Here is a 19618-nt window from a genome sequence, read left to right as displayed (position 1 = left end):
CAGGCATTCCATGTGGTCCCCAGAGCACTATCAGGAGTGATCCTTGAGTACAGTCCCAAAACAAAACGAGAGACTTAACTTTAGATCTGGAGCTTGAAACTATCTGCACTTTCTTCTTTTGGGGGAGGGTCAGACTTAACAGTGCTAAAGGCTTACTCTTAACTCTGAGTTCAGGGATCAGTTTTGGAAGGGCTCAAGATAACTTAGAGCAGTGTTTTTCAACCGTTTTGTGCAAAGGCACACATTTTTTCATGAAAAAAAAAAAAATCACAGGTACATCACCATTAGAAAATGTTTAAAAAACTTTGGGGCCGGAGAGATAGCATGGAGGTAAGGCGTTTGCCTTTCATGCAGAAGATTGGTGGTTCGAATCCCGGCATCCCATATGGTCCCCTGAGCCTGCCAGGAGCAATTTCTGAGCATAGAGCCAGGAGTAACCCCTGAGCGCTGCCGGGAGTGACCCAAAAACCAAAAAAAAGAAAGAAAATATTTTTTTTTTGTTTTGGTTTTTGGGCCACACCCGGTAACGCCCAGGGGTTACTCCTGGCTATGCGCTCAGAAGTCGCTCCTGGCTTGGGGGACCATATGGGACGCCGGGGGATCGAACCGCGGTCCGTCCTAGGCTAGCGCAGGTAAGGCAGGCACCTTACCTCCAGCGCCACCGCCCGGCCCAGAAAATATTTTTAAAAAAGTTAACTCTGTGCCTATATTGACAATATATAAAGTAATTCCCTTGAATAGGGATCAAATAAACACAAAAAATTGTTTTATAATTACATAATAAAGTATTTTATAATTGTTCATATTTCTGTTTACTTACTCAGTGTGAAACCTGGGCCTGTTTGGCTGAACACAAAACTGATATTCTGACAGGAATCAAAGAAAGACACACACGTAGCTCTTTATCAACAGTTCTCAGTCTTTCTGTCTTTAGTTTTTGTTTTTTTTTGGTTTTTGGGCCACACCCGGCAGTGCTCCGGGGTTACTCCTGGCTGTCTGCTCAGAAATAGCTCCTGGCAGGCACAGGAGACCATATGGGACACCGGGATTCGAACCAACCACCTTTGGTCCTGGATCAGCTGCTTGCAAGGCAAATGCTGCTGCACTATCTCTCCGGGCCTCTGTCTTTAGTTTTATAGTCCATAACATGTGCTTTGGCTCACAAATAGACCAATCGTGCCAAAGCCACATATTACGGATGAAATTAAAATTTTTCCCATGGCACACCAAACAATATCTCACAGCACACTAGTGTACCATGGCACAGTGGTTGAAAAATGCTGACTTATAGGATACTGAAGATTAAAACGGCCACATGAAAGACAAATTCCTTATCTGCTGTACGACTCCAGTCGTATCTTTCTATCTTTCTACACTTTGTGGTCTTTTTGGATGGGGTCAGTGGGGAATACATTTATAGGTGCTCAGAAATTACTCTTGGCTCAGTATTTGGAGGTGTTCCTGGTAGAGATCAAGGGACCAATGTGGTTCTCGGTCCCCTGCATACAAAATGTACTCCAAGGCCGGAAAGATGGCATGGAGGTAGGGCATTTGCCTTGCATGCAGAAGGACGATAGTTTGAATCCTGGCATCCCATATGGTCCCCGAACCTGCCAGGAGTGATTTCTGAATGAAGAGCCAGGAGTAACTCCTGAGTGCTGCGGGTGTGACCCCAAAACAAAACAAAACAAAAAAACCAAAACAGAATGTATTCCAACCCAATGGCCTCTATAATTTTCACTTCTCACCTCTATAGTTCTCCACTCTTCTGTATTGCCTATGGTACAGGCTAGTTGAAATGACCAGAGTAGGGCAGACATACTGAGCTGAGCAGACTTCCTGGAGGATGGAAGGGACACCTCAGAGCTGGGGACCATGAGCATATATGTGCCATTCTCTATGGTGTGAGATGGTACCTCACTGTTGTTTTGAGTTGCATCTCCCTGATGATTAGTGATGTGGAGCATTTTTTCATGTGCCTTTTGGCCATTTGTATTTCTTCTTTGAGAAATTGTTCATTTCTTCTCCCCATTTTTTGATGGGGTTAGATGTTTTTTTTTCCTGTTAATTTCTGTTAATACCTTGTATATCTTAGATATTAGCCCCTTGTCTGATGGGTATTGGGTGAATAGTTTCTCTCATTCTGTGGGTGGCTTTTACATCGTAAGCACTATTTCCTTTGAAATGCAGAAACTTCTTAGCTTAATATAGTTTCATCTGTTTATCTCTACTTCTACTTGTTTGGAAAGAACTGTTTCTTCCTTGAAGATGCCTTTAGTCGCAATGTCATGGCATGTTTTACCTACGTGTTGTTCAATATACCTTATGGTTTCGGGTCTAATATCCAGGTCTTTAATCCATTTGGATTTGACCTTTGTGCATGTTGTTAGATGGAGGTCTGAGTTTGCTTTTTTGCAAGTGGCTGACCAGTTGTGCCAACATCACTTGTTGAAGAGGCTTTCCTTACTCCATTTTGCATTTCTTGCCCCCTTTATTTTGTTTGTTGTGTTTATAGGCCTCACCAGCAGTGCTCAGGGGTACATATGGAATGCTGGGGATTGAACATGGGTCAGCCATATATAAAGCAAGCACCTTACCCACTGTACTTTTTTTGACCTTGCATATTTTTCTGGAAGCAAATCACAGTAATTTGATAATTGTTACTTTGTGCCCCTCCAACATCCCTTGGCCTTTCTCAACTTTTTATCACTTCCCCTATGTCTGCCAAGGAGCTCATCATCCTTCAGACTTACTCAGAAGTCACCAGCTCCCTGCAGGGTCCATTCTATGAGTGACCTCTGACCTCCCACACACGTTCTCCTTCACCACACCTTCCTGTCCTCTTTCCATGCTCTCAGAATTATAGAGGCATGTCTGCTCAGTGCCAGCTTCCTGTCCCAACTTTGGTGGAGGTGTCCACCTAGTCTCCCCACACCTGTAGGCCAGTGCTGGGTTCAGTTTTGATGCCCAGTGTGAGGGCAATGACTGCTGTGAGAGAAAATGATTTTTAGTTTTTGTTTTTTGTGGATCCTCAGGCTGTGGACCAGTGGTTAAAAAACACTGGCTTGGGCAGCTGCTTGTACTGTGAGGGGCTGACTGAAAAGAACATGCATCAAGCCTCTGTCCTGTGTTCTGTCTCCTGGACCTAGTCGTCCTAGCCCAGGGTCATAGGGTTGTGAGAAAATGAGATGGGAACTGAGGCTGTTGCCTCAGGTCCCTCACTTCCCTCATTTCCCTCTGAGCTCCATATCCTGGCTGGATGGAGGCCAATACTATGGGTTTGTTCCACCCAGGGAGGAAGGCTCTTCCCATTATCCTCTTCCCATTGCTTGGAATTTGAGTTAGATGCTTGACTGACTCAGGAGACTAGTTCCAGAGTCAACTCTGGGAGAAAGAAGCAGGCACAGCCCAAGAATTGCAGGTTATTTCTAGTTTTAGTTGCTCAATATTCTGTCAGACTGTCAGACTTTTTTTTTTTCCCATGGGTGCCAGTGCATGAGGGCAGGGTAGGGGATGACAATTACTCATTTTTATTAATTTCACTCATTCATCGAATTTTTACTATGGATCCACTTACTCCGGATTCTGGACTTGTGGTAGTCAACAGCCCAAGTGGGCTGTTTGTTTATTTGGTTGACAGGAACCTGGATTCAGTAGTGGCCTTTGCTAACTGAGGCTTCAGAAATGCCTGGCTTTAAGTTAGATTCTGGACTTGGGGTAGTCAACAGCCCAAGTGGGCTGTTTGTTTATTTGGTTGACAGGAACCTGGATTCAGTTGTGGCCTTTGCTAACTGAGGCTTCAGAAATGCCCGGCTTTAAATTAGAGGAAGGTCTTCAAGGATGAAGAGAAGAAAAAAGGGGAAGTGAATTTGCCTGTGTGTCCCATTCACTTCCCCCTTGCCATGGTCATACTCTTGACTGCCTCATCTAGAACCTGGAAGAAATTGATGGTACCTAGGTCTCAAGAAATGCTGGTGCCAAGATGTTGCACAGCAGGTTCCAGATACCCTCAAAAAATCAGGTCCTGTAGTAAAATGAAGCACAAGGAAATTTGACTTTGCCTGTGCAGATGAAAATTCTATTTATATTATTAAGGTGTGTAAGAGAATTCTCTGAAGGGAAGCTCTATCCTTATCTTCATTCAAGTAAACTTCATGGCTAAACTCTACTCAATGTTATTGAGCCTAGTGAGACCTGCCTTTGGTAGGCACATGAGCATATGACTCGCAGTGTCTCCAGAGCTTGAGCAGAACAGTGCCCTGCATGAGGATAATATACCTAGGGAGCAGCATCTTTGACAGGGGTGTGGCACTTTCCTCCACAGTCCAAGGACATGGGTGGAAGAGGCTGCCAAGGAAACTACCCATTTTGGATGAAGTAAGGGGATCTGGAGGTAGCAGGGTACACACCAAAGTGTGTGTATTCCAGGACCTGGGACCTGAGGAAGTGATGAGAATGACTTGATAATAGGTGTCTTGAGTCAAAGGCTAATTTTATATATTCATATTTTGGTTTTAGAGCCATTCCCAGTGGTTCTCAGTATAATGATTGACTTAGTATCACCCTGGAGATGCTGGAGAAACCATATGGGATGCCAGAAATTGAACCCAGGTGAGCCACTTGCAATGCAAACCCCCCCCCCCCATCCACTGTATTTACTATCTCTCAGGCAAAACTGGCTCAGGCTAGTTTTTAGCAAAGGCCTCCCACTTGACCCCACCAAGGGGCCAGATCTGCATAACCATGGGTCACCAACATTCAGCAACTCTACCCCTAGAGCCTGACTTGAACCCCACTATTAACTTTAAAGTCTTCAGAGAGGCTGCTCTCCACAGAGGGTCCCAAACTGACACTTGATGGCCTTCCTATAAGCCCCACTTCCTTAAATTGCCCCCTTGGAAAGAAAATATATGCTTTAGGAGTTAATAGAGAGGAGTCTATCTAAGTTCATTATGGAGACGTGAACAGCTTCTGTGTGGCGGTGCAGCTACTACCAGGGTTTTGACCCAAGTTTAGGCATTGGGCACCCAGTGGAATTCCAGACTAATCTCATATTTTTTTTTTATTACTTTCAGAGTATATAGTTCACATTTGCAGGCAGAATGAAGTCTTTAGCATGTGGTAAGGCCAAACAGAAGCTCCTGGTTCTTGCCCTTCCAACCAATAAACTTGAGTAATGGTGTGATTCTGGCAGAATTATAAAAGTTTCAGCCACCATCAAGGAGCCAAAAGCAGTAGGGTGGTTTGACCACAGTCCATGTAACTTTCCTGTTTGTTTTCTGCAGAAGGTCTGTGTCTCAGAAAATGTGAGGCCATGACTATCCTAAATATTTCCTCACACACATATGTATATATAATCATTTTCCATATAATAAATGATTGTATATAAAATTATTTGGTGTGAAATTTACCCTCAAAAAAGATGATTTTCTCTTTGTAAAACAATTTTTTTCTCCTGGCAGGGGTAGCCATACATCATTCTTTTCTTTCTTTTCTTTTTTTGGTTTTTGGTTTTTGGGCCACACCTGTTGACTCTTAGGGGTTACTCCTGGCTCCTCGCTCAGAAATCACTCCTAGCTTGGTGGGAGGGACCATATAGGACGCACAGGATTGAACCGCGGTCTGTCCTAGGCTAGCACACAAGGCAAATGCCTTACGCCTTGCACCACCGCTCCGGCTCCCCATCATTCTTTTTTTTTTTTTTATCATTCTTTTCTTATCTAGACTTCCTTCTCATATCTTGAAATGTTTCCAGTTGATTTTTCTGTGACAGTCTGACCTGTGTAGATTTGATTGGTCTCCTGTGTCACAATCATCATAATTTCTATTGTGTTGACGATACCATGGATGTGGGCATGGAACGTGGCTAGTATTGTGGATGGCTGAGAACTGATCTACTAAGGTTGGGCAGAATCGCAGGACAGAGAGAAGTTTCTGAATCTCATGGCCTCTGCCATGTCTGTAACAAGTTTCTCAGTCATAGATATCCAGAAAAACAGAATTTATGGAGGATATAGATTATCCAGTTAAAGAGATCATGGAGCTGGAGAGATAGAAAGGAGGTAATTCATTTGCCTTTCATGTAGAAGGTCATTGGTTCAAATCCCAGCATCCTATATGGTCCCCTGAGCCTGCTAGGGGCGATTTCTGAGCATGGAGCCAGGAGTAAGACCTGAGCAATGTCGGGTGTGACTCAAAAACCAAAAAAAAAAAAGAAGTTGGAGTTGGATCATGGTGTTGGGAGAGACAGCATAGCGGTAGGGTGTTTGCCTTGCACCTGGTTGACCCAAACCAGACCTCGGTTCAATTTTTGGCATCCCATTTGGTCTCCTGAGCCTGCCAGGAACAAGTAACCCCTGAGCACCACCGGTTGTGACCCAAAAGCCTAAAATAAATATAAATAAATAAATGAAATTGGATCATGCATGTTAGAGGTTGAGAATCCTATGAAGGTCTGAGGAGCAGAGCTAATGGAATATGTGTTATTGTTTTCAATATTGTAGCTGTGAGCACATATTATCTCTTGTCATTTATCCTATTCTACATGAAGCAATTTTCTTTGCCTGTTTCAGCTAGGCTAAAAACTAAAAAGAACTTTTAAATCCAATTACTTTTCATTGCTCCAACTCTAACCCCTAAGAGCAGAGAGCTAAATAAGGACTTTTATTTCTATTTTAAAATTAAATTAAATTTTATTGATTTTGAGGTCATATCCAGCTGTGTTAAAGTCTTACTCTCTTATTCCTTGATCCATGCTCAGGAATCAACACATGATGTGGCTTGGGGGACCATAGGAGAATGAATCCAGGTTGACCTTATGCAAGGCACCGCCTTACCTGCTGTACTATCTCTCTGGCTCCTTGATTCAATTTAATCTCACCCAGAAACACTCTCACAGGTATATCCAAAACAGTGTTTAACCAAATAGTTCAGCACCCATGGTTAGAAGTCAATTTGACTTAGAAAAATAACCATTACACCCTATAGCATGAAAGAACTGACAGTGCTCTCCACCCCATTGTGGTAGTTAGGAAGAAGGGTAACACTGTTGGGTTCCTGTATATTTTAAAGGCAATGCAGATCCCATCTGGTTTCATGCTCTGATTTGTGAACTCAGTACTCCAGAAGGCTGCCAGCATTGAGAGAAAACTTTTCTGTAGCCTCAGTTAAAATACTGTACTTCACCCACATGGCTCTATGCCCCAGAAGATCCATGGGATCTGCAAGTGGAAAAATGAAGTAGAGCTTTGGTAAATGCTGAAGGCAGAAACACAGCACAGAAACTTGCACTTAGGAGCAAACTGGGCACTCCTATCTAACAATGCTGCTCCTTTTAAGGAAGAGATCCTTGGCTTGAGGCTGGACTCTCTTGGAATGGTCTTTACGTGGGAGGATCCAGCAAGCACAACAGTGGCCAATATTTGGCACAGTAAATCTTGTCTTTTCTCAAGAAAAGCCAGTTAGGTACCAAGAGGCTACTGATCTGACAGAAGTAAATTAATCCTGGGGCCGGAGCGATAGCTCTGTGGTAGGGCATTTGCCTTGCACGCTACTGCCCAGGATAGACCTGGATTCGATCCCTGGTGTCCCATTTGGTTCCCCAAGCCAGGAGCAATTTCTGAGCACATAGCCAGGAGTAACTCCTGAGCATCACCTGGTGTGGACCAACCCCCCCTAAAAGAAGTAAATTAATACTGCATCAGATGTGAAACTCTCCATCACCCCCCCCCTCCTCAAATCTCTGAAATGAGTCTTCTGTTCTTTCAGACTCTGCGATTGCCAATCTCCTCATTTGTTGGGTCCCGTTTACTCTTTTATGGGTTGTTTGTGAATCCACAAAGAGCTCCCAGAATGAGAAATTGATTCCCATCCCTTTGTCCCCTTTTGGGGGGGAGATCTTGGTAATATTTATCCGCAGCAAATAATCCACACAGACAGGAGGATTAAGGGGTAAAAGGTTGGGCGAAGAGAGTCCTTTGTCAGCCTGCTGCTAGCTCCAAAACACCTCGAGTCAGCCAGCCAACTCTGGCAAAAGACCCCGAACGCCGGGCACCCAAGCTATTTATTTGGCTCTCAACAGTGGCCCCACCTGGAAGGTCAAGGTGGGACAACAGGCAAAGGATAATCTTATGGAAATATTTTCATATACAACACTCATTGATCTCCTGATTGCCACAAAGCTACTTTATTGTTTTTATTATAAAATGTGATATACTAGGTTGTTCATAAGACATTCCAAGCATTAAGTATTCAAACACCAATCCTACCTAATGTGCCCTTCCCTTCACCAGTGTTCCCAATCTCCTACCCACCACCTTAGCCTGCTTCCATACAGTCACAAATTTGCTTCATATTGCTTGTTATAAAGTCAAATGGAATTATCAATATTTAGATTAACATGGGTCAATTTGAAATGATGTTATATATATTATATAATTATAAAATTATAAAATCAATGTCTAAGGATTTACTGAGCCATGGTTGGTGCTAGTTGAGCCTTCTGTGTTAGTTACTGTTTAGGCTTACAAAGGTTGGTAGATTACTATGTAATTTTCCCATCAGACTACCTGTGATACTACTGGCTGAAACTACTATAAAATATTGATTTCATGTGGTCATGTGTGGCTGCACAGTTCAGTATTTTTAGATCTGAAACAAATTTGGTGGCTTGGCAGTTTGATAAGGTTAAGTGCAGAACTGGACCATTTTTGTCAGAGGGTGTAGGATGTGGTGTTGGGCTATTATAGTTCATGCAAAAAGAGGGGATCTGTCCCCAGACCCCCTTTTCTGATAGTGCCACAGAGGTATCAGCCTGGACTGAGCTACCAGTAAAGTATTAGCAACCATTATTTTCTTTTGGAGCTTGGTGGATTAGCTAGGTAGTTTTGTTTGCCAGGAATATGGTATTGATAGGCAGGGGTTCCATAATAGTCATTTTAAATCTTATTTTGGAAATAGAGAAAACTTCAAACATAGATGAAAATTGAGAAAATACATCCATAAACCCATCAGAAAATTTCCGTATGCATGTACCTAAATTTTGCTCTTTTGTTCCATGCGTCATTTTAGCCAATTTTATTTTTTGGTTTTGGGGTCACTTTCAGTGGTATTCAGGGTTATTTGTTTCTGGCCCTGTGCTCAGGGGTCACTCCAGGTGGAGCTTTGAGGATCATATGCGGTGCTAGGGATCAAACTTCAATTAGTTGTGAACAAGTTCCAACTGTACTATTTTTTTTCTTTTTTTTTGGGGGGGGTCACACTCGGAAGTGCTCAGGGGTTACTCCTGTCTCTATGCTCAGAAATCCCACCTGGCATGTTTGGGGGACCATATGGGATGCCGGGATTCAAACCACCAACCTTCTACACGCAAGGCAAATGCTTTACCTCCATGCTATCTCTCTGGCCCATATTTCTTTAGCCACATTATTATATTTTATTTTATTTTATTTTAGATTTTTGGGTGACACACCTGGTGGTTCTCAGGGGTCCATATATGATCCTAGAAATTGAACCAGGGTCAGCTGCATGTAAGGCAAGACTTTTATTCTATACTATCTTGTGGTCCCCATGAGCACTTTAAAGCTATGGGGCTGGGGTTGAAGTCGTACAGTGGGTAGAGCACTTGTCTTGCATATGATCAACCTGAGGTTGATTCATGGCATCTCACATGTTTCCCTGAGTTCTTCCAGGAATGATACTTGAACATGGAGTCAGGAGTAAGCCCTGAGCACAGCTAGGTGTGGCCCTAAAATAATAAAAATTAATAAATAAGTGAAACAAAATCCATAGGGCAGAGGGGAAGTCATGTATCTGATCTATGGCCCCTCTTCCCATGCTTTCCCCAGTTGGTGTTCCCTTTAATCTCTTCCAGCCTCAGATACCCCAGCACGTTTCCCTCTGGGTGCCTGCCACCCCCACCCCATAAATAAGGTTGTTTTCCAGAACTTTGCTTGGATCCTCCTCCTATTATCGCCCCTCTCTCTGGATAAAACTACCCCTTTTTTTCAGGAGCTATTAAAATCCATACTGCAATGAGGTCCCCATGTCTGCTTCCATCTCATACCCCTACCCCTGAGATCAATGCACTTGGACCTTGCTCAGTTCCTTCTCCCCAGCATTTCTCTCAAAGCACCTTGAACTCAAGTTCTAACCTGCTGCCTCCTGGGTTCCTACTCAACCACTGAGCACACTGTTAGTCCACACCTACCAGGTGAAAGAGTTAAGGAGAGAACAAACAGATGTCAGCTAAAGCCTCTGTGCACAGAAGCCTTGAGGTAGACAGACCTGGTAGCACAAGGCCAAGATCACACCTACAATGTTCTATTCTTGACACTCCTGAAAAGTTCCCACAAGCGTTTTTCGTAATAACACTTAACAAGTTCACTTTACCAATGCATGTTATGTTCTGTTTGCATTAAGTGAAATTCCTGGGAGAAATGCTACTGGTTAACTTGTACGTAATCCTTTGTTAAAAGCACAATAAGAAAGCTTGGAAGAGGCAGCTCGGGGCTTCAGATCTGGGATGATCTATAGCCCTCTGCTTTTCTAGGATAATCTCATTCTGGGGTTGCTTGAGTCTTCTTTTTTTCTTTTTTTTTTTTTTTTAAAGCCTACAGCACCCGGTATTTTCAGGCAGTTTCCCATCCAAGTACTAACCAGGCCCGACCCTGCTTAGCTTTCAAGATCAGACGAGATCGGGTGTGTTCAGGGTGGTATGATCGTAGACTGCTTGAGTCTCTTACTGACGTACTACAACAAACATAAAGGAAAGATGAGAAAGTTCAGAATATGCAATGTAATCAGCACTGTAATAAAAACAAAAGATGAGTGCTGAGAAGGAACTAGAGCTCTCAGACACTGCTGGTGTTTCAGAATGGGAAATGGTGCTGTCCTGGACAGTCTTGAGTGGGTAGGCGTGATTAAGCTGGACAGCCTTGAGGTGGAGATTAGATGAAAGCAAAGTGCTTGGATGGAAGGTAACCTGGCTTGACTAGGTGAGTGGGGTAAGTAGAAAGGTCAGGGAACTGGGGGGCTTTGTTACAAGGTCTCTGAGGGCTAGACTCAGGTATGGAAGCCACAGATGACGACAGAAGTACTTAGGGGATGGCCTGAACAACTCAACCCAGGATGGCATAAGGCACTCTGCTGCTAGATATGCTGGGGGTGGAGAGGTATTTCCAGAGTTTTCATGGCTTAGGCTGAGGGTAGCCATAGTGACAATTTCTTGGCGTCTCCTTCTCAGATGGCCTAAGTTCCTGGAATTGTGACTGGCCCCGAGAGGGAGGCTCTAGGAAAATGACTAATATTAGAGTTCCTGTCAGCTCTGCCCTGAGAGAAGAGACCTTCAAGCAGATGCCATTTGTTTTAACAAACTCAACCTGTGCCCACATTTCATGTGTCCCAAATGCTATGATGTAGTTTATACTTACAGTTATGAATTGCCTTCTGTGTGAAGTAAGACGGGTGGCTACTAAGAGAGAGAAAAAAGAAAAAGATGGGACAAGTAGTGAGGATGGGTTTTAATGTCTGGAAGCTGAGGGTGGCCTCCAAAAGCACCCCTCTAGTGTCCACGTTTTGGGGGCGCGGTGAGGGGAGTTTGGACCATACCTATCAGTGCTCAGGGGATATTCCTGTGTTCAAGTGTCACTCCTGGGGTGCTGGGGATGGATAAGCTTGCTGTAAGGTGAGCACCTTCACCCCTTGTGCTCTCTGGCCCCAACCTGCCCAAAGTTTCTAAGCGAGGACTGGATCAACAAGAGAGTAATGCCCATCCCCTTACCCCATTCACTATGTGATAGACTTGGGACTCTCCTACCTCAAAGCAGCCTGGCGCCTATGGCCCACCACCTATTCCAGGGCCTGGAAGTGGTCAGCAGGGGTGGAGCAAGGCCTCTCTCAGATGTGTCCTCCCGTCTTGGCCCGCAGGTGGCGCCAGCAGCCTCCTCGCGTCCGGCCTAGCCGGCCTAACCTGGCGGGGCAACCTAGAGTCCAGATCGTAGGCTGGGTGTTAGGGCCGCGAGGATCGGGCTCGGGCAGGGGCACAGACCAGGACCGTGAGATTCCGGGCCGAGAGCGGGGCTCGGCCGCGGGGAGGGATTCGGGGCATCTACCAGCCCCTTCCGGTGCCCAGATGAGGGTGCGGCCCCGGTGTCCCCCCAAGCAGACCTAGTTTCCGGCGGAGAGAAGGGCTGGGGCGCTGGGAAGAACCTGCCCCTCGGGGTGCGCCTGTGAGAAGGGCCAGGGCTAGGAAGCCCAGGTTTATGTGAGAGCCTAGTGCTGCCGTCTCTTGGGGTTCATCTGGGACCACTCTCAGAAAAGACAGGGCGCCTTATTCTCGCCCTGCATATCTCTCTGTCTCTGTCTCTCTCCTCCCTGTGTTTGTCTGTCTGTGTGTCTGTCTCTCCTCTGTGTCTCTGTCTCTCTCTCTTTCTCTCTCTCCTCTCTGTCTCTGTCTGTCTGTCTCTCCTCTCTGTCTCTGTCTGTCTGTCTGTCTGTCTCCTCTCTGTCTGCCTGTCTGTCTCTCCTCTCTGTCTCTGTCTGCCTGCTTGCCTGCCTGCCTGCCTGCCTGCCTGCCTGTCTCTCTCTCTCTCTCTCTCTCTCTCTCTCTCTCTCTCTCTCTCTCCCTCCCCCCTCTCTGTCTCTGTCTCTCTCCACTCTGTCTCTGTCTGTCTGTCTGTCTGCTTGTCTGCCTGCCTGCCTGCCTGCCTGCCTGCCTGCCTGTCTGTCTGTCTCTGTCCTCTGTCTCTGTCTCTCGCTTTTTCTCTGTCTCTCTCTCCCGCCTTCCCCCTGATTTTTTTATGGCCACACCCCACGATGCTCAGTGGTTACTCAATTCTGCATTTAGGGTTCATGTCTGGTCAGCTCAGGGGACCATAATGGGTGCTGGGGATCTAACCCAAGCCAGACGTGTGCAAGGCATACACCCCACCTGCTGTACTATCCAGCTCTTTCCTAACTTTATATTATTTATTTATTTATTTGAGGGGGGTGTTGGGCCACATCTGGCTGTGCTCAGGGGTTCCTGCTAGCTCTGCGCTCAGAAATTGCTCCTGGCAGGCTCGGGGGAACATATGGGTAGCCAGGGATCGAACCGGGCTTGTTCCAGGTTGGCAGTGTGCAAGGCAAACACCTTGCCACTGTGCTATCACTTAGGTCCTCCTTCCTAACCTTTTTTATTTTGGTATATATATCTTTATTTAAACACCATGATTACAAATATGATTGTAGTTGTATGATTTTAGTCATGTAAAGAACACCCCTCTTCACCAGTGCGACATTCCCACCACCTATGTCCCAAATCTCCCTCCCCCCCACCCCACCCCTGCCTGTACTCTACACAGGCTTTCTACTTCCCTCATTCATTCACATTGTTATGGTAGTTCTCAATGTAGTTATTTCTCTAACTGCACTCCTCACTCTTTGTGGTGAGCTTCATGTCGTGAGCTGGACCTTCCAGCCCTCCTCTCTTTTGTCTCTGAGAATTATTGCAAAAATGCCTTTCATTTTTCTTAAAACTCAAAGGTCCCCAGGAAGCAACTTTCTTTCTAACTGGCCCCAAGGGAATGCAATCTCCTCCAGGTGGGGCCTCAGTAGCACCCCACCCTAACCCACCCGTGCACTCTTAGACCTGGTTTGCAGGCCGTGCTCTGGAGAGGTGGTGCCCTGGAATGCGGCTGGGAGGCCCCCATCTCAGAGAGGCACCTGTGTCAGGAGGGTGACTCTGGGGACAGGTATGTAGGAGGGGTGTGTTGGTCAGAAAGAGAATGGGAAGCAAGGAGCAAGGGTATTCATGCAAATACTTATTTTATTTGTTTTAATTTTGAATCATACCCCAAGGTGTCAGGTCTTACTCTTGATTCTGAGCTCAGGGGTTACTCCAGGGGCTACTCAGGGAACTGATGCCAGGATCAAATGGGGTTAGCCCTGTGCAAGGCAAGCAATTGTCTTAAGCCCTGTACTATGTGTCCAGCATTATAAAAATATTTCTTTAGTCTCACTGTGCTTTTCCTTCTTTGCTTGACCCAACAGTTACAACTCATACTGCAATAAGCTTTTAGGACTCTTCAGTGGACGGGAAAGAAGTCTGTGTGTGTGTGTGTGTGTGTGTGTGTGTGTGTGTGTGTAACTTCGGGGCTAGGAATCCCAGGTTCTATAGGAAGTGGCTTGAGGAATCAGGCTCAGAAAACCAGATTATTGGAAGTCATCTGCATTTTCTGTAATCATTTCCCTGGAAGAAGGAAGTTGTGCTCCTTTAGAGAGAGCTCTTTTTTATCTTTAAATATTTTTGTTCGTTTGTTTTGATTATGGGACCATACCAGCTAGTGCTCAGAGATCACTCCTGGCTTCGCACTACAGTTATCACTCCTGATCGGGCTCTAGAGATCATAATGGGTGCTCAGGATCGAACCCAAATTAGATTGATTGTATGGGATTCTTGGGATTGAACCGCATGCAAAACAATTGCCTTAAATCTGTACTCTCTTCAGCCCTTTAACTTTTGGTGAAGTAAAATAATTTTATTTAGAGAAATATGGCGGGGTAGAAAGAGACACACATTAAAAAAAATTAGTGTCAGAGCTAATGATTTAGTTCAGAGGGTAAGGTGTTTGACTTGCATGAAACTGATTCCAGTTTGATCTGAGACACCACATATGGTCCACCAGAATCTTCTAGGAATGATTCCTGAGCACAGAGTAGGTACCATTAGAGTACCACCAGGTAGGGCCATTCCCCCCAAATAAAATAAATAAAAATAAAACAGTGAGATACTCTGGACTTTCTGTTGTTTGTGGTTTTTTTTATTTCTTGGACCACATTCTGTGGTAATCAGGGCTTTGCGTTCAGGGACCACCTGGCAGTGCTCATGAAACCATATGGGGTGCCAGGGATTGAACCTTCATGCCAGCTAAGTTCCCTACCTGTTGCACTATCTCTTTGGCCCTCTACACTACTGGTTATGACTGGGTATAACCCAGTCCTCCCCCCACATAATGGTAGTAGGACTAGGATGTGGACCAGTGCTAAAGCATATGCCTTGCATTGCAGGAAGTCTGGGTTCAAACCCTGGTACTGCAAAATAAAACAAAACAAAAAACAAGAGGCCAGAGAGATAACATGGAGATAGGACATTTGCCTTGCATGCAAAAGGACGGTGGTTCGAATCCCAGCATCCCATATGGTCCCCCCAAGCCTGCCAGGAGTGATTTCTGAGCGTAGAGCCAGGAGTAACCCGAGCACTGCCAGGTGTGACCCAAAAAACAAAAAACAAAAAAACAAAACCAAAAAAAAGCATTAGAATTCAGATCAAAAAACAAACAAACAAACAAACAAACCTACAAAATCTGGAACCAGAGTGATAGTCCAAAGGGTAGTGTGCTTGTCCTGCATTCAGTCCGGGTTTGATACCCATATGGTCTCCCAAGTCTGCCAGGAGTTATCCCTGAGTGCACATTCAGGAGTAATCCCTGAAAACAGTGGGAATAGCTACCCAAACAAAAACAATAACCTACAAAGTCATACCAGATAGATTTTGTCATACATACTTGTCTCTCCTTGGCCAGTCCTTGTTGAACATAAGGAGGTGGTGAGAAGGTAAGAGACTGCCTGTCAAGGGCATGGGGCACTCCTACCTGGTGCATCTCTCTTTATCCTTCACTGGATCCTTTTGTGCTCATTCACTGTTCGTCTGAAACCTGCCAATCATCCTAGCAAATTAGGGAATCAAAGGATGAGTGTGGGGGCCCTGGTTTATGGCCAGTCTATCAGAGATGAGCTAAAATCCTGGTCCTTGAATTGCCTCTGGAGACAGGGGATGGTCTTAGAGCATGAAGCCCCTTAGTATGTGCCCTCATGTTGTCTGCAGGTGAGGAGTGTCAGAATCATGTTCCAGAACTGAGTCAAATTTGAGACCCCCCCAGCTGGTGTTATGAGATTGTTCCTGTGTCAAATGGCCCCAGCTGGTGTGAGAAGTGAGCATGATACCCAATAAGTGGAAACACAGCTTGATGACCCTGGCTTTGTCTTCTGTGGAGATCAGAAGTCCTGTTCTCTCCTCACCTCTTCCATTCATTCCTATTTCAGGCTGATGGCTCATCAGAGTTAAGGATGGCTGAGTGCTTGTGAATGTGAATCGCTTGCATACATGTATGAATACACAAACAATTGACACACACATTCTCACATACAATAACATAATCACACATTCACATGCCCACATCTTCACACACATCTTCACATATGTACTCATATATTGATATATGCACAATACAGGCACACACATTCACATTGACTTTCACACACACACTGTCATATCCACACCAATGCATACACACACACACACACACACACACACACACATACACATATATACCTGGAGCCAAAGTGAGATATTGATGAGCCAGAGGGACCAATTTTATTAGATTCCAGCAAGACTATACAATACATGTTTCATGCAGATTAAATATGTATCTCCGCTGCCCCTGGCGGGAGCACTTTCACTACCAGCTCCTTCCTTGGCATGTCAAGGGGTGGGCCTCAAGGGGAACCCTCGATATATTCTGAATGGGGGACAGTTGGGATCATGACTGGGGGTGGAGGTGGGACAGTGGGCAGCTGTGGGCCACGAGGGCCTGGAATCTTCAGTGGCTCAGAGACCACAGGACCTTGGTCCTTTGCTGCTGGTGGCACCAGAGGATCGTGACCTTTAAGAGGCACTGGAATTATAGGAACTTGACTCTTTATGGACTCAGGGACCACAGGACCTTGATTCCATGGAGGTTCTGGGACCACAGGGCCCTGGTCTTTCTTTAGTGCTGAGACCACAGGGCCCTGGTCTTTGATTTCTGTGGAGACCAGAGGGCCCTGGTCTCTGATTAGTGCAGGGACTACAGGACTCTGATCTCTGATTAGTGTAGAGATAACAGGACTCTGATTTCTGATTAGTGTAGAGATCACAGGGCCCTGGTCTTTGACTGGTGTGGGGACCACAGGGTCCTGGTTCTTTGTAGATATCACTGCTGCCACATTGCGATCTTTCTGGGGCTCCAGGACCCCTCCACCTTGGTTCTTCATGGGGTCTTCCTTGATTCCAGGTGCAGTGACTGTGATTCTTTGATCCTTCAGAGGCCCTGGTACCACAGGCCCTTGATCTTTGATAGGTGTGGAAACTGGAGGACTTTGGTTCTTGGGAGGCTCTTGGGCCAAGGAACCTTGGTCCTTAATCCCTGCTGCAACCGCAGGACTTTGATTCATTGGAGGCTCCCTGATGGGTGCCAAGATCCCAGGACCTGTATTCTTTAAAGGCTCGGGTATCGGGCGATCTTGCTCCTTCACTGATGCCAGGACTTTGGGTCCTGGATCCTTTAGTGATCCTGGGGTCACAGGACCTGGCTCTTTCAGAAGCTCCAGGGGGCCTTTGTTCTTTGGAGGCTGTTGGATTCCAGGCCCTTGATCTTTCAGAGGTGCTGGGACCACTGGACTTGGCTCCGTGGCTACCGGACCTCGATTCTTACTTGAGTCCTTGGTGGGCTCCACGCGACTCCTGAAGAGAAGAGAAAGAGAGTCACTGTGAGGACAGAGGGAGGGCTGAGTAGGGCAGAGCACAGATTGCTGCAAAATTTCGCCGAGTGGAGCCTGGACAGGCAGCCCTTGCTGGAGCACCAGGAATAAAGCTGAATGCCAGATTCTTAGGGCAGAACATGGGAGGGTGGGCAGGTTTGGGCCAGTCATTCAATGTGTTTGCCAATTGATTACCATCTGTGTGTGGCCCAGGTGGTGCCAGGTAACAGCAGCAGAACTGAAGCTCCCCCACCCCACAGTCCTCTATTCCACCTCATCCTTCTTCCATCTCTAGGTTGACTGAGACTTCTCACTTGGATGGGCCTCTGAGCTATGCTCTTGCCTTGTTCTTGAGGCTCCTGAATTTCTTGTTCCCCGAATTTTTTAGTTAAGAGCTATCTATGGAGAGAGCAAAGGTCTGAGTAGTGCCAAGAAAGACAAATTTCCCTCTTCTTTTCCTATCTCCTTTAGGGGACAAGTATTTGATCACGGGCATTGTTGAGAGCAGCCAGCACTGAATATAAAGCCTGTTGGCTGGTTACTGCTTTTGTAATTTTAAGACAATGCCTCTACCCATTGTTGCCTGCATTCCTACAATGTGTCCACCTCTTTTGGGTGACCCACTGGGATTCCTTATTCAGACAGTGAAATGTTTCTGGGGTTGGTCCTTGCTTATTGCAAAGCTCCTGAGCTCAGCTCCCCAAGCCTCTCCTGGGGGTCCTGCAGGCTGCTCTTGGCACCCCTGAAAACCACCTTCCCCAGTCCAGTCACAGGATGTAGAAGAGTACATCACTGCTGCCCCCAAGCAAGCATGGACACATCAGACCAACCATCCAGGCGCAGCACACATACCCCTTCCACGTGGCTGCCCTGCTCTGCTAGGACTCGTCCACAGGACTGTGGGCTCTAGCACTTCATAGCACCCCAGTCCTGGTGCTTCTCAGAGCTCACTGCAGCTCTATGAAAACTGTATCATCGTGTCTAGTCAGAAAAATAAACTGAGGTTCACCAAGAGCAAATGATGGAAGGGGTGAGAACTGTGAGGCTGTGATTGCATCTTCCCCTCCTGGGCCTGCTTCCCTGAGTAGCCTGGCCTGGAGCATCACTGTGGACCTAGAGGGGCCAAGGCAGCTTCCTGACTTAGGGCAGCTCAGAGCACAGGTGCTTAGTGGATGGGCACAGCTGGCTGCCACATGGACCTTTTATGAAGGAGCACATACAGCCTGTCGACCACAGGTGGTATTCAAAGTCCCCTTATGCTTGGTGGCTGTCTCAAGAAATAAAACAGGAATCCAGAATAGACTTAAGCTGGGACTTGAGGCGGCCCCTATTGGGTCATGAACGACCAGGATGGGGTCATGCTGAAAGATAAAGCCAAGACAAGCGAGCAGAGCTTAGATTTGATTTTAGTCCAATCCGCTACCGCAGGCCAGGGTCTCTGCGCCCTCTGCTGACAGGAGTGAGAAAGGCAGGCTAGCTGCGCAGTAGAAAAGTTCTGGAGGGTGTGTACTGCTTTTCCTGGATAGTTTTCGCAGTTTGGGCTGGCCTGCAAGGCCCCATATTCCTGTTTAGTGAGAATTCTTAGCCTACTAGATGCTTACCCCAAATTTTTTGGAACTATAACCCTATTTGCCTTTGGCTAATAAACTTGCTTCCTTCATCCCTGTTTTTAACCATGAGAGGGTTTATAAGATTAGAAATGACAAGTGAAATCTAATCCGAAGTATTAAATATATTTTTAAAAGAGTTGATATGAGTAGATTTATTTAAAAAGTATTTGTGATTTTTTAAAAAATAATTTGGAATTTAAAATATTTAACAGATTTATTTAGTGGTTCTGACACAAAGTATTAATGGAATCATTTACTCAAATTTAGATTTTTTTGTTTTTTGTTTTTTGGGTCACACCTGGCAGCGATTAAGAGCTATTCCTGGCTCTACATTCAGAATTTCCCCTGGCAGGCAAGGGGGGCATATGGGATGCCAGGATTTGTCCTTTTGCATGCAAGGTAAATGCCCTACCGCTGTGCTATCTATCCGGCCCCTCAGATTTAGATTTTTA

At 45.8% G+C, this 19618-nt stretch overlaps 1 protein-coding gene and 1 pseudogene across 1 annotated transcript in view; both read right to left on the bottom strand.

Moving 5' to 3' along the window:
* Positions 1-10607: 10607 nt before the first annotated feature.
* On the bottom strand, positions 10608-10726 carry LOC126019523 (uncharacterized; annotated as a pseudogene).
* A 5662-nt stretch (positions 10727-16388) lies between these two features.
* MAP6 (microtubule associated protein 6) overlaps positions 16389-19618 on the bottom strand; it is a 104245-nt gene continuing 101015 nt past the window's right edge. The window contains exon 4 of the mRNA XM_049780260.1: positions 16389-17539. Coding sequence (XP_049636217.1) covers positions 16534-17539 — 1006 coding nt within the window. The 3' untranslated portion in view covers positions 16389-16533. The remainder of the gene's footprint in view (positions 17540-19618) is intronic.

The sequence above is a fragment of the Suncus etruscus genome, chromosome 9 (assembly GCF_024139225.1).
Source record: "Suncus etruscus isolate mSunEtr1 chromosome 9, mSunEtr1.pri.cur, whole genome shotgun sequence".
Lineage (NCBI taxonomy): Eukaryota > Metazoa > Chordata > Mammalia > Eulipotyphla > Soricidae > Suncus > Suncus etruscus.
This window is presented reverse-complemented; position numbering and strand designations above follow the sequence as displayed.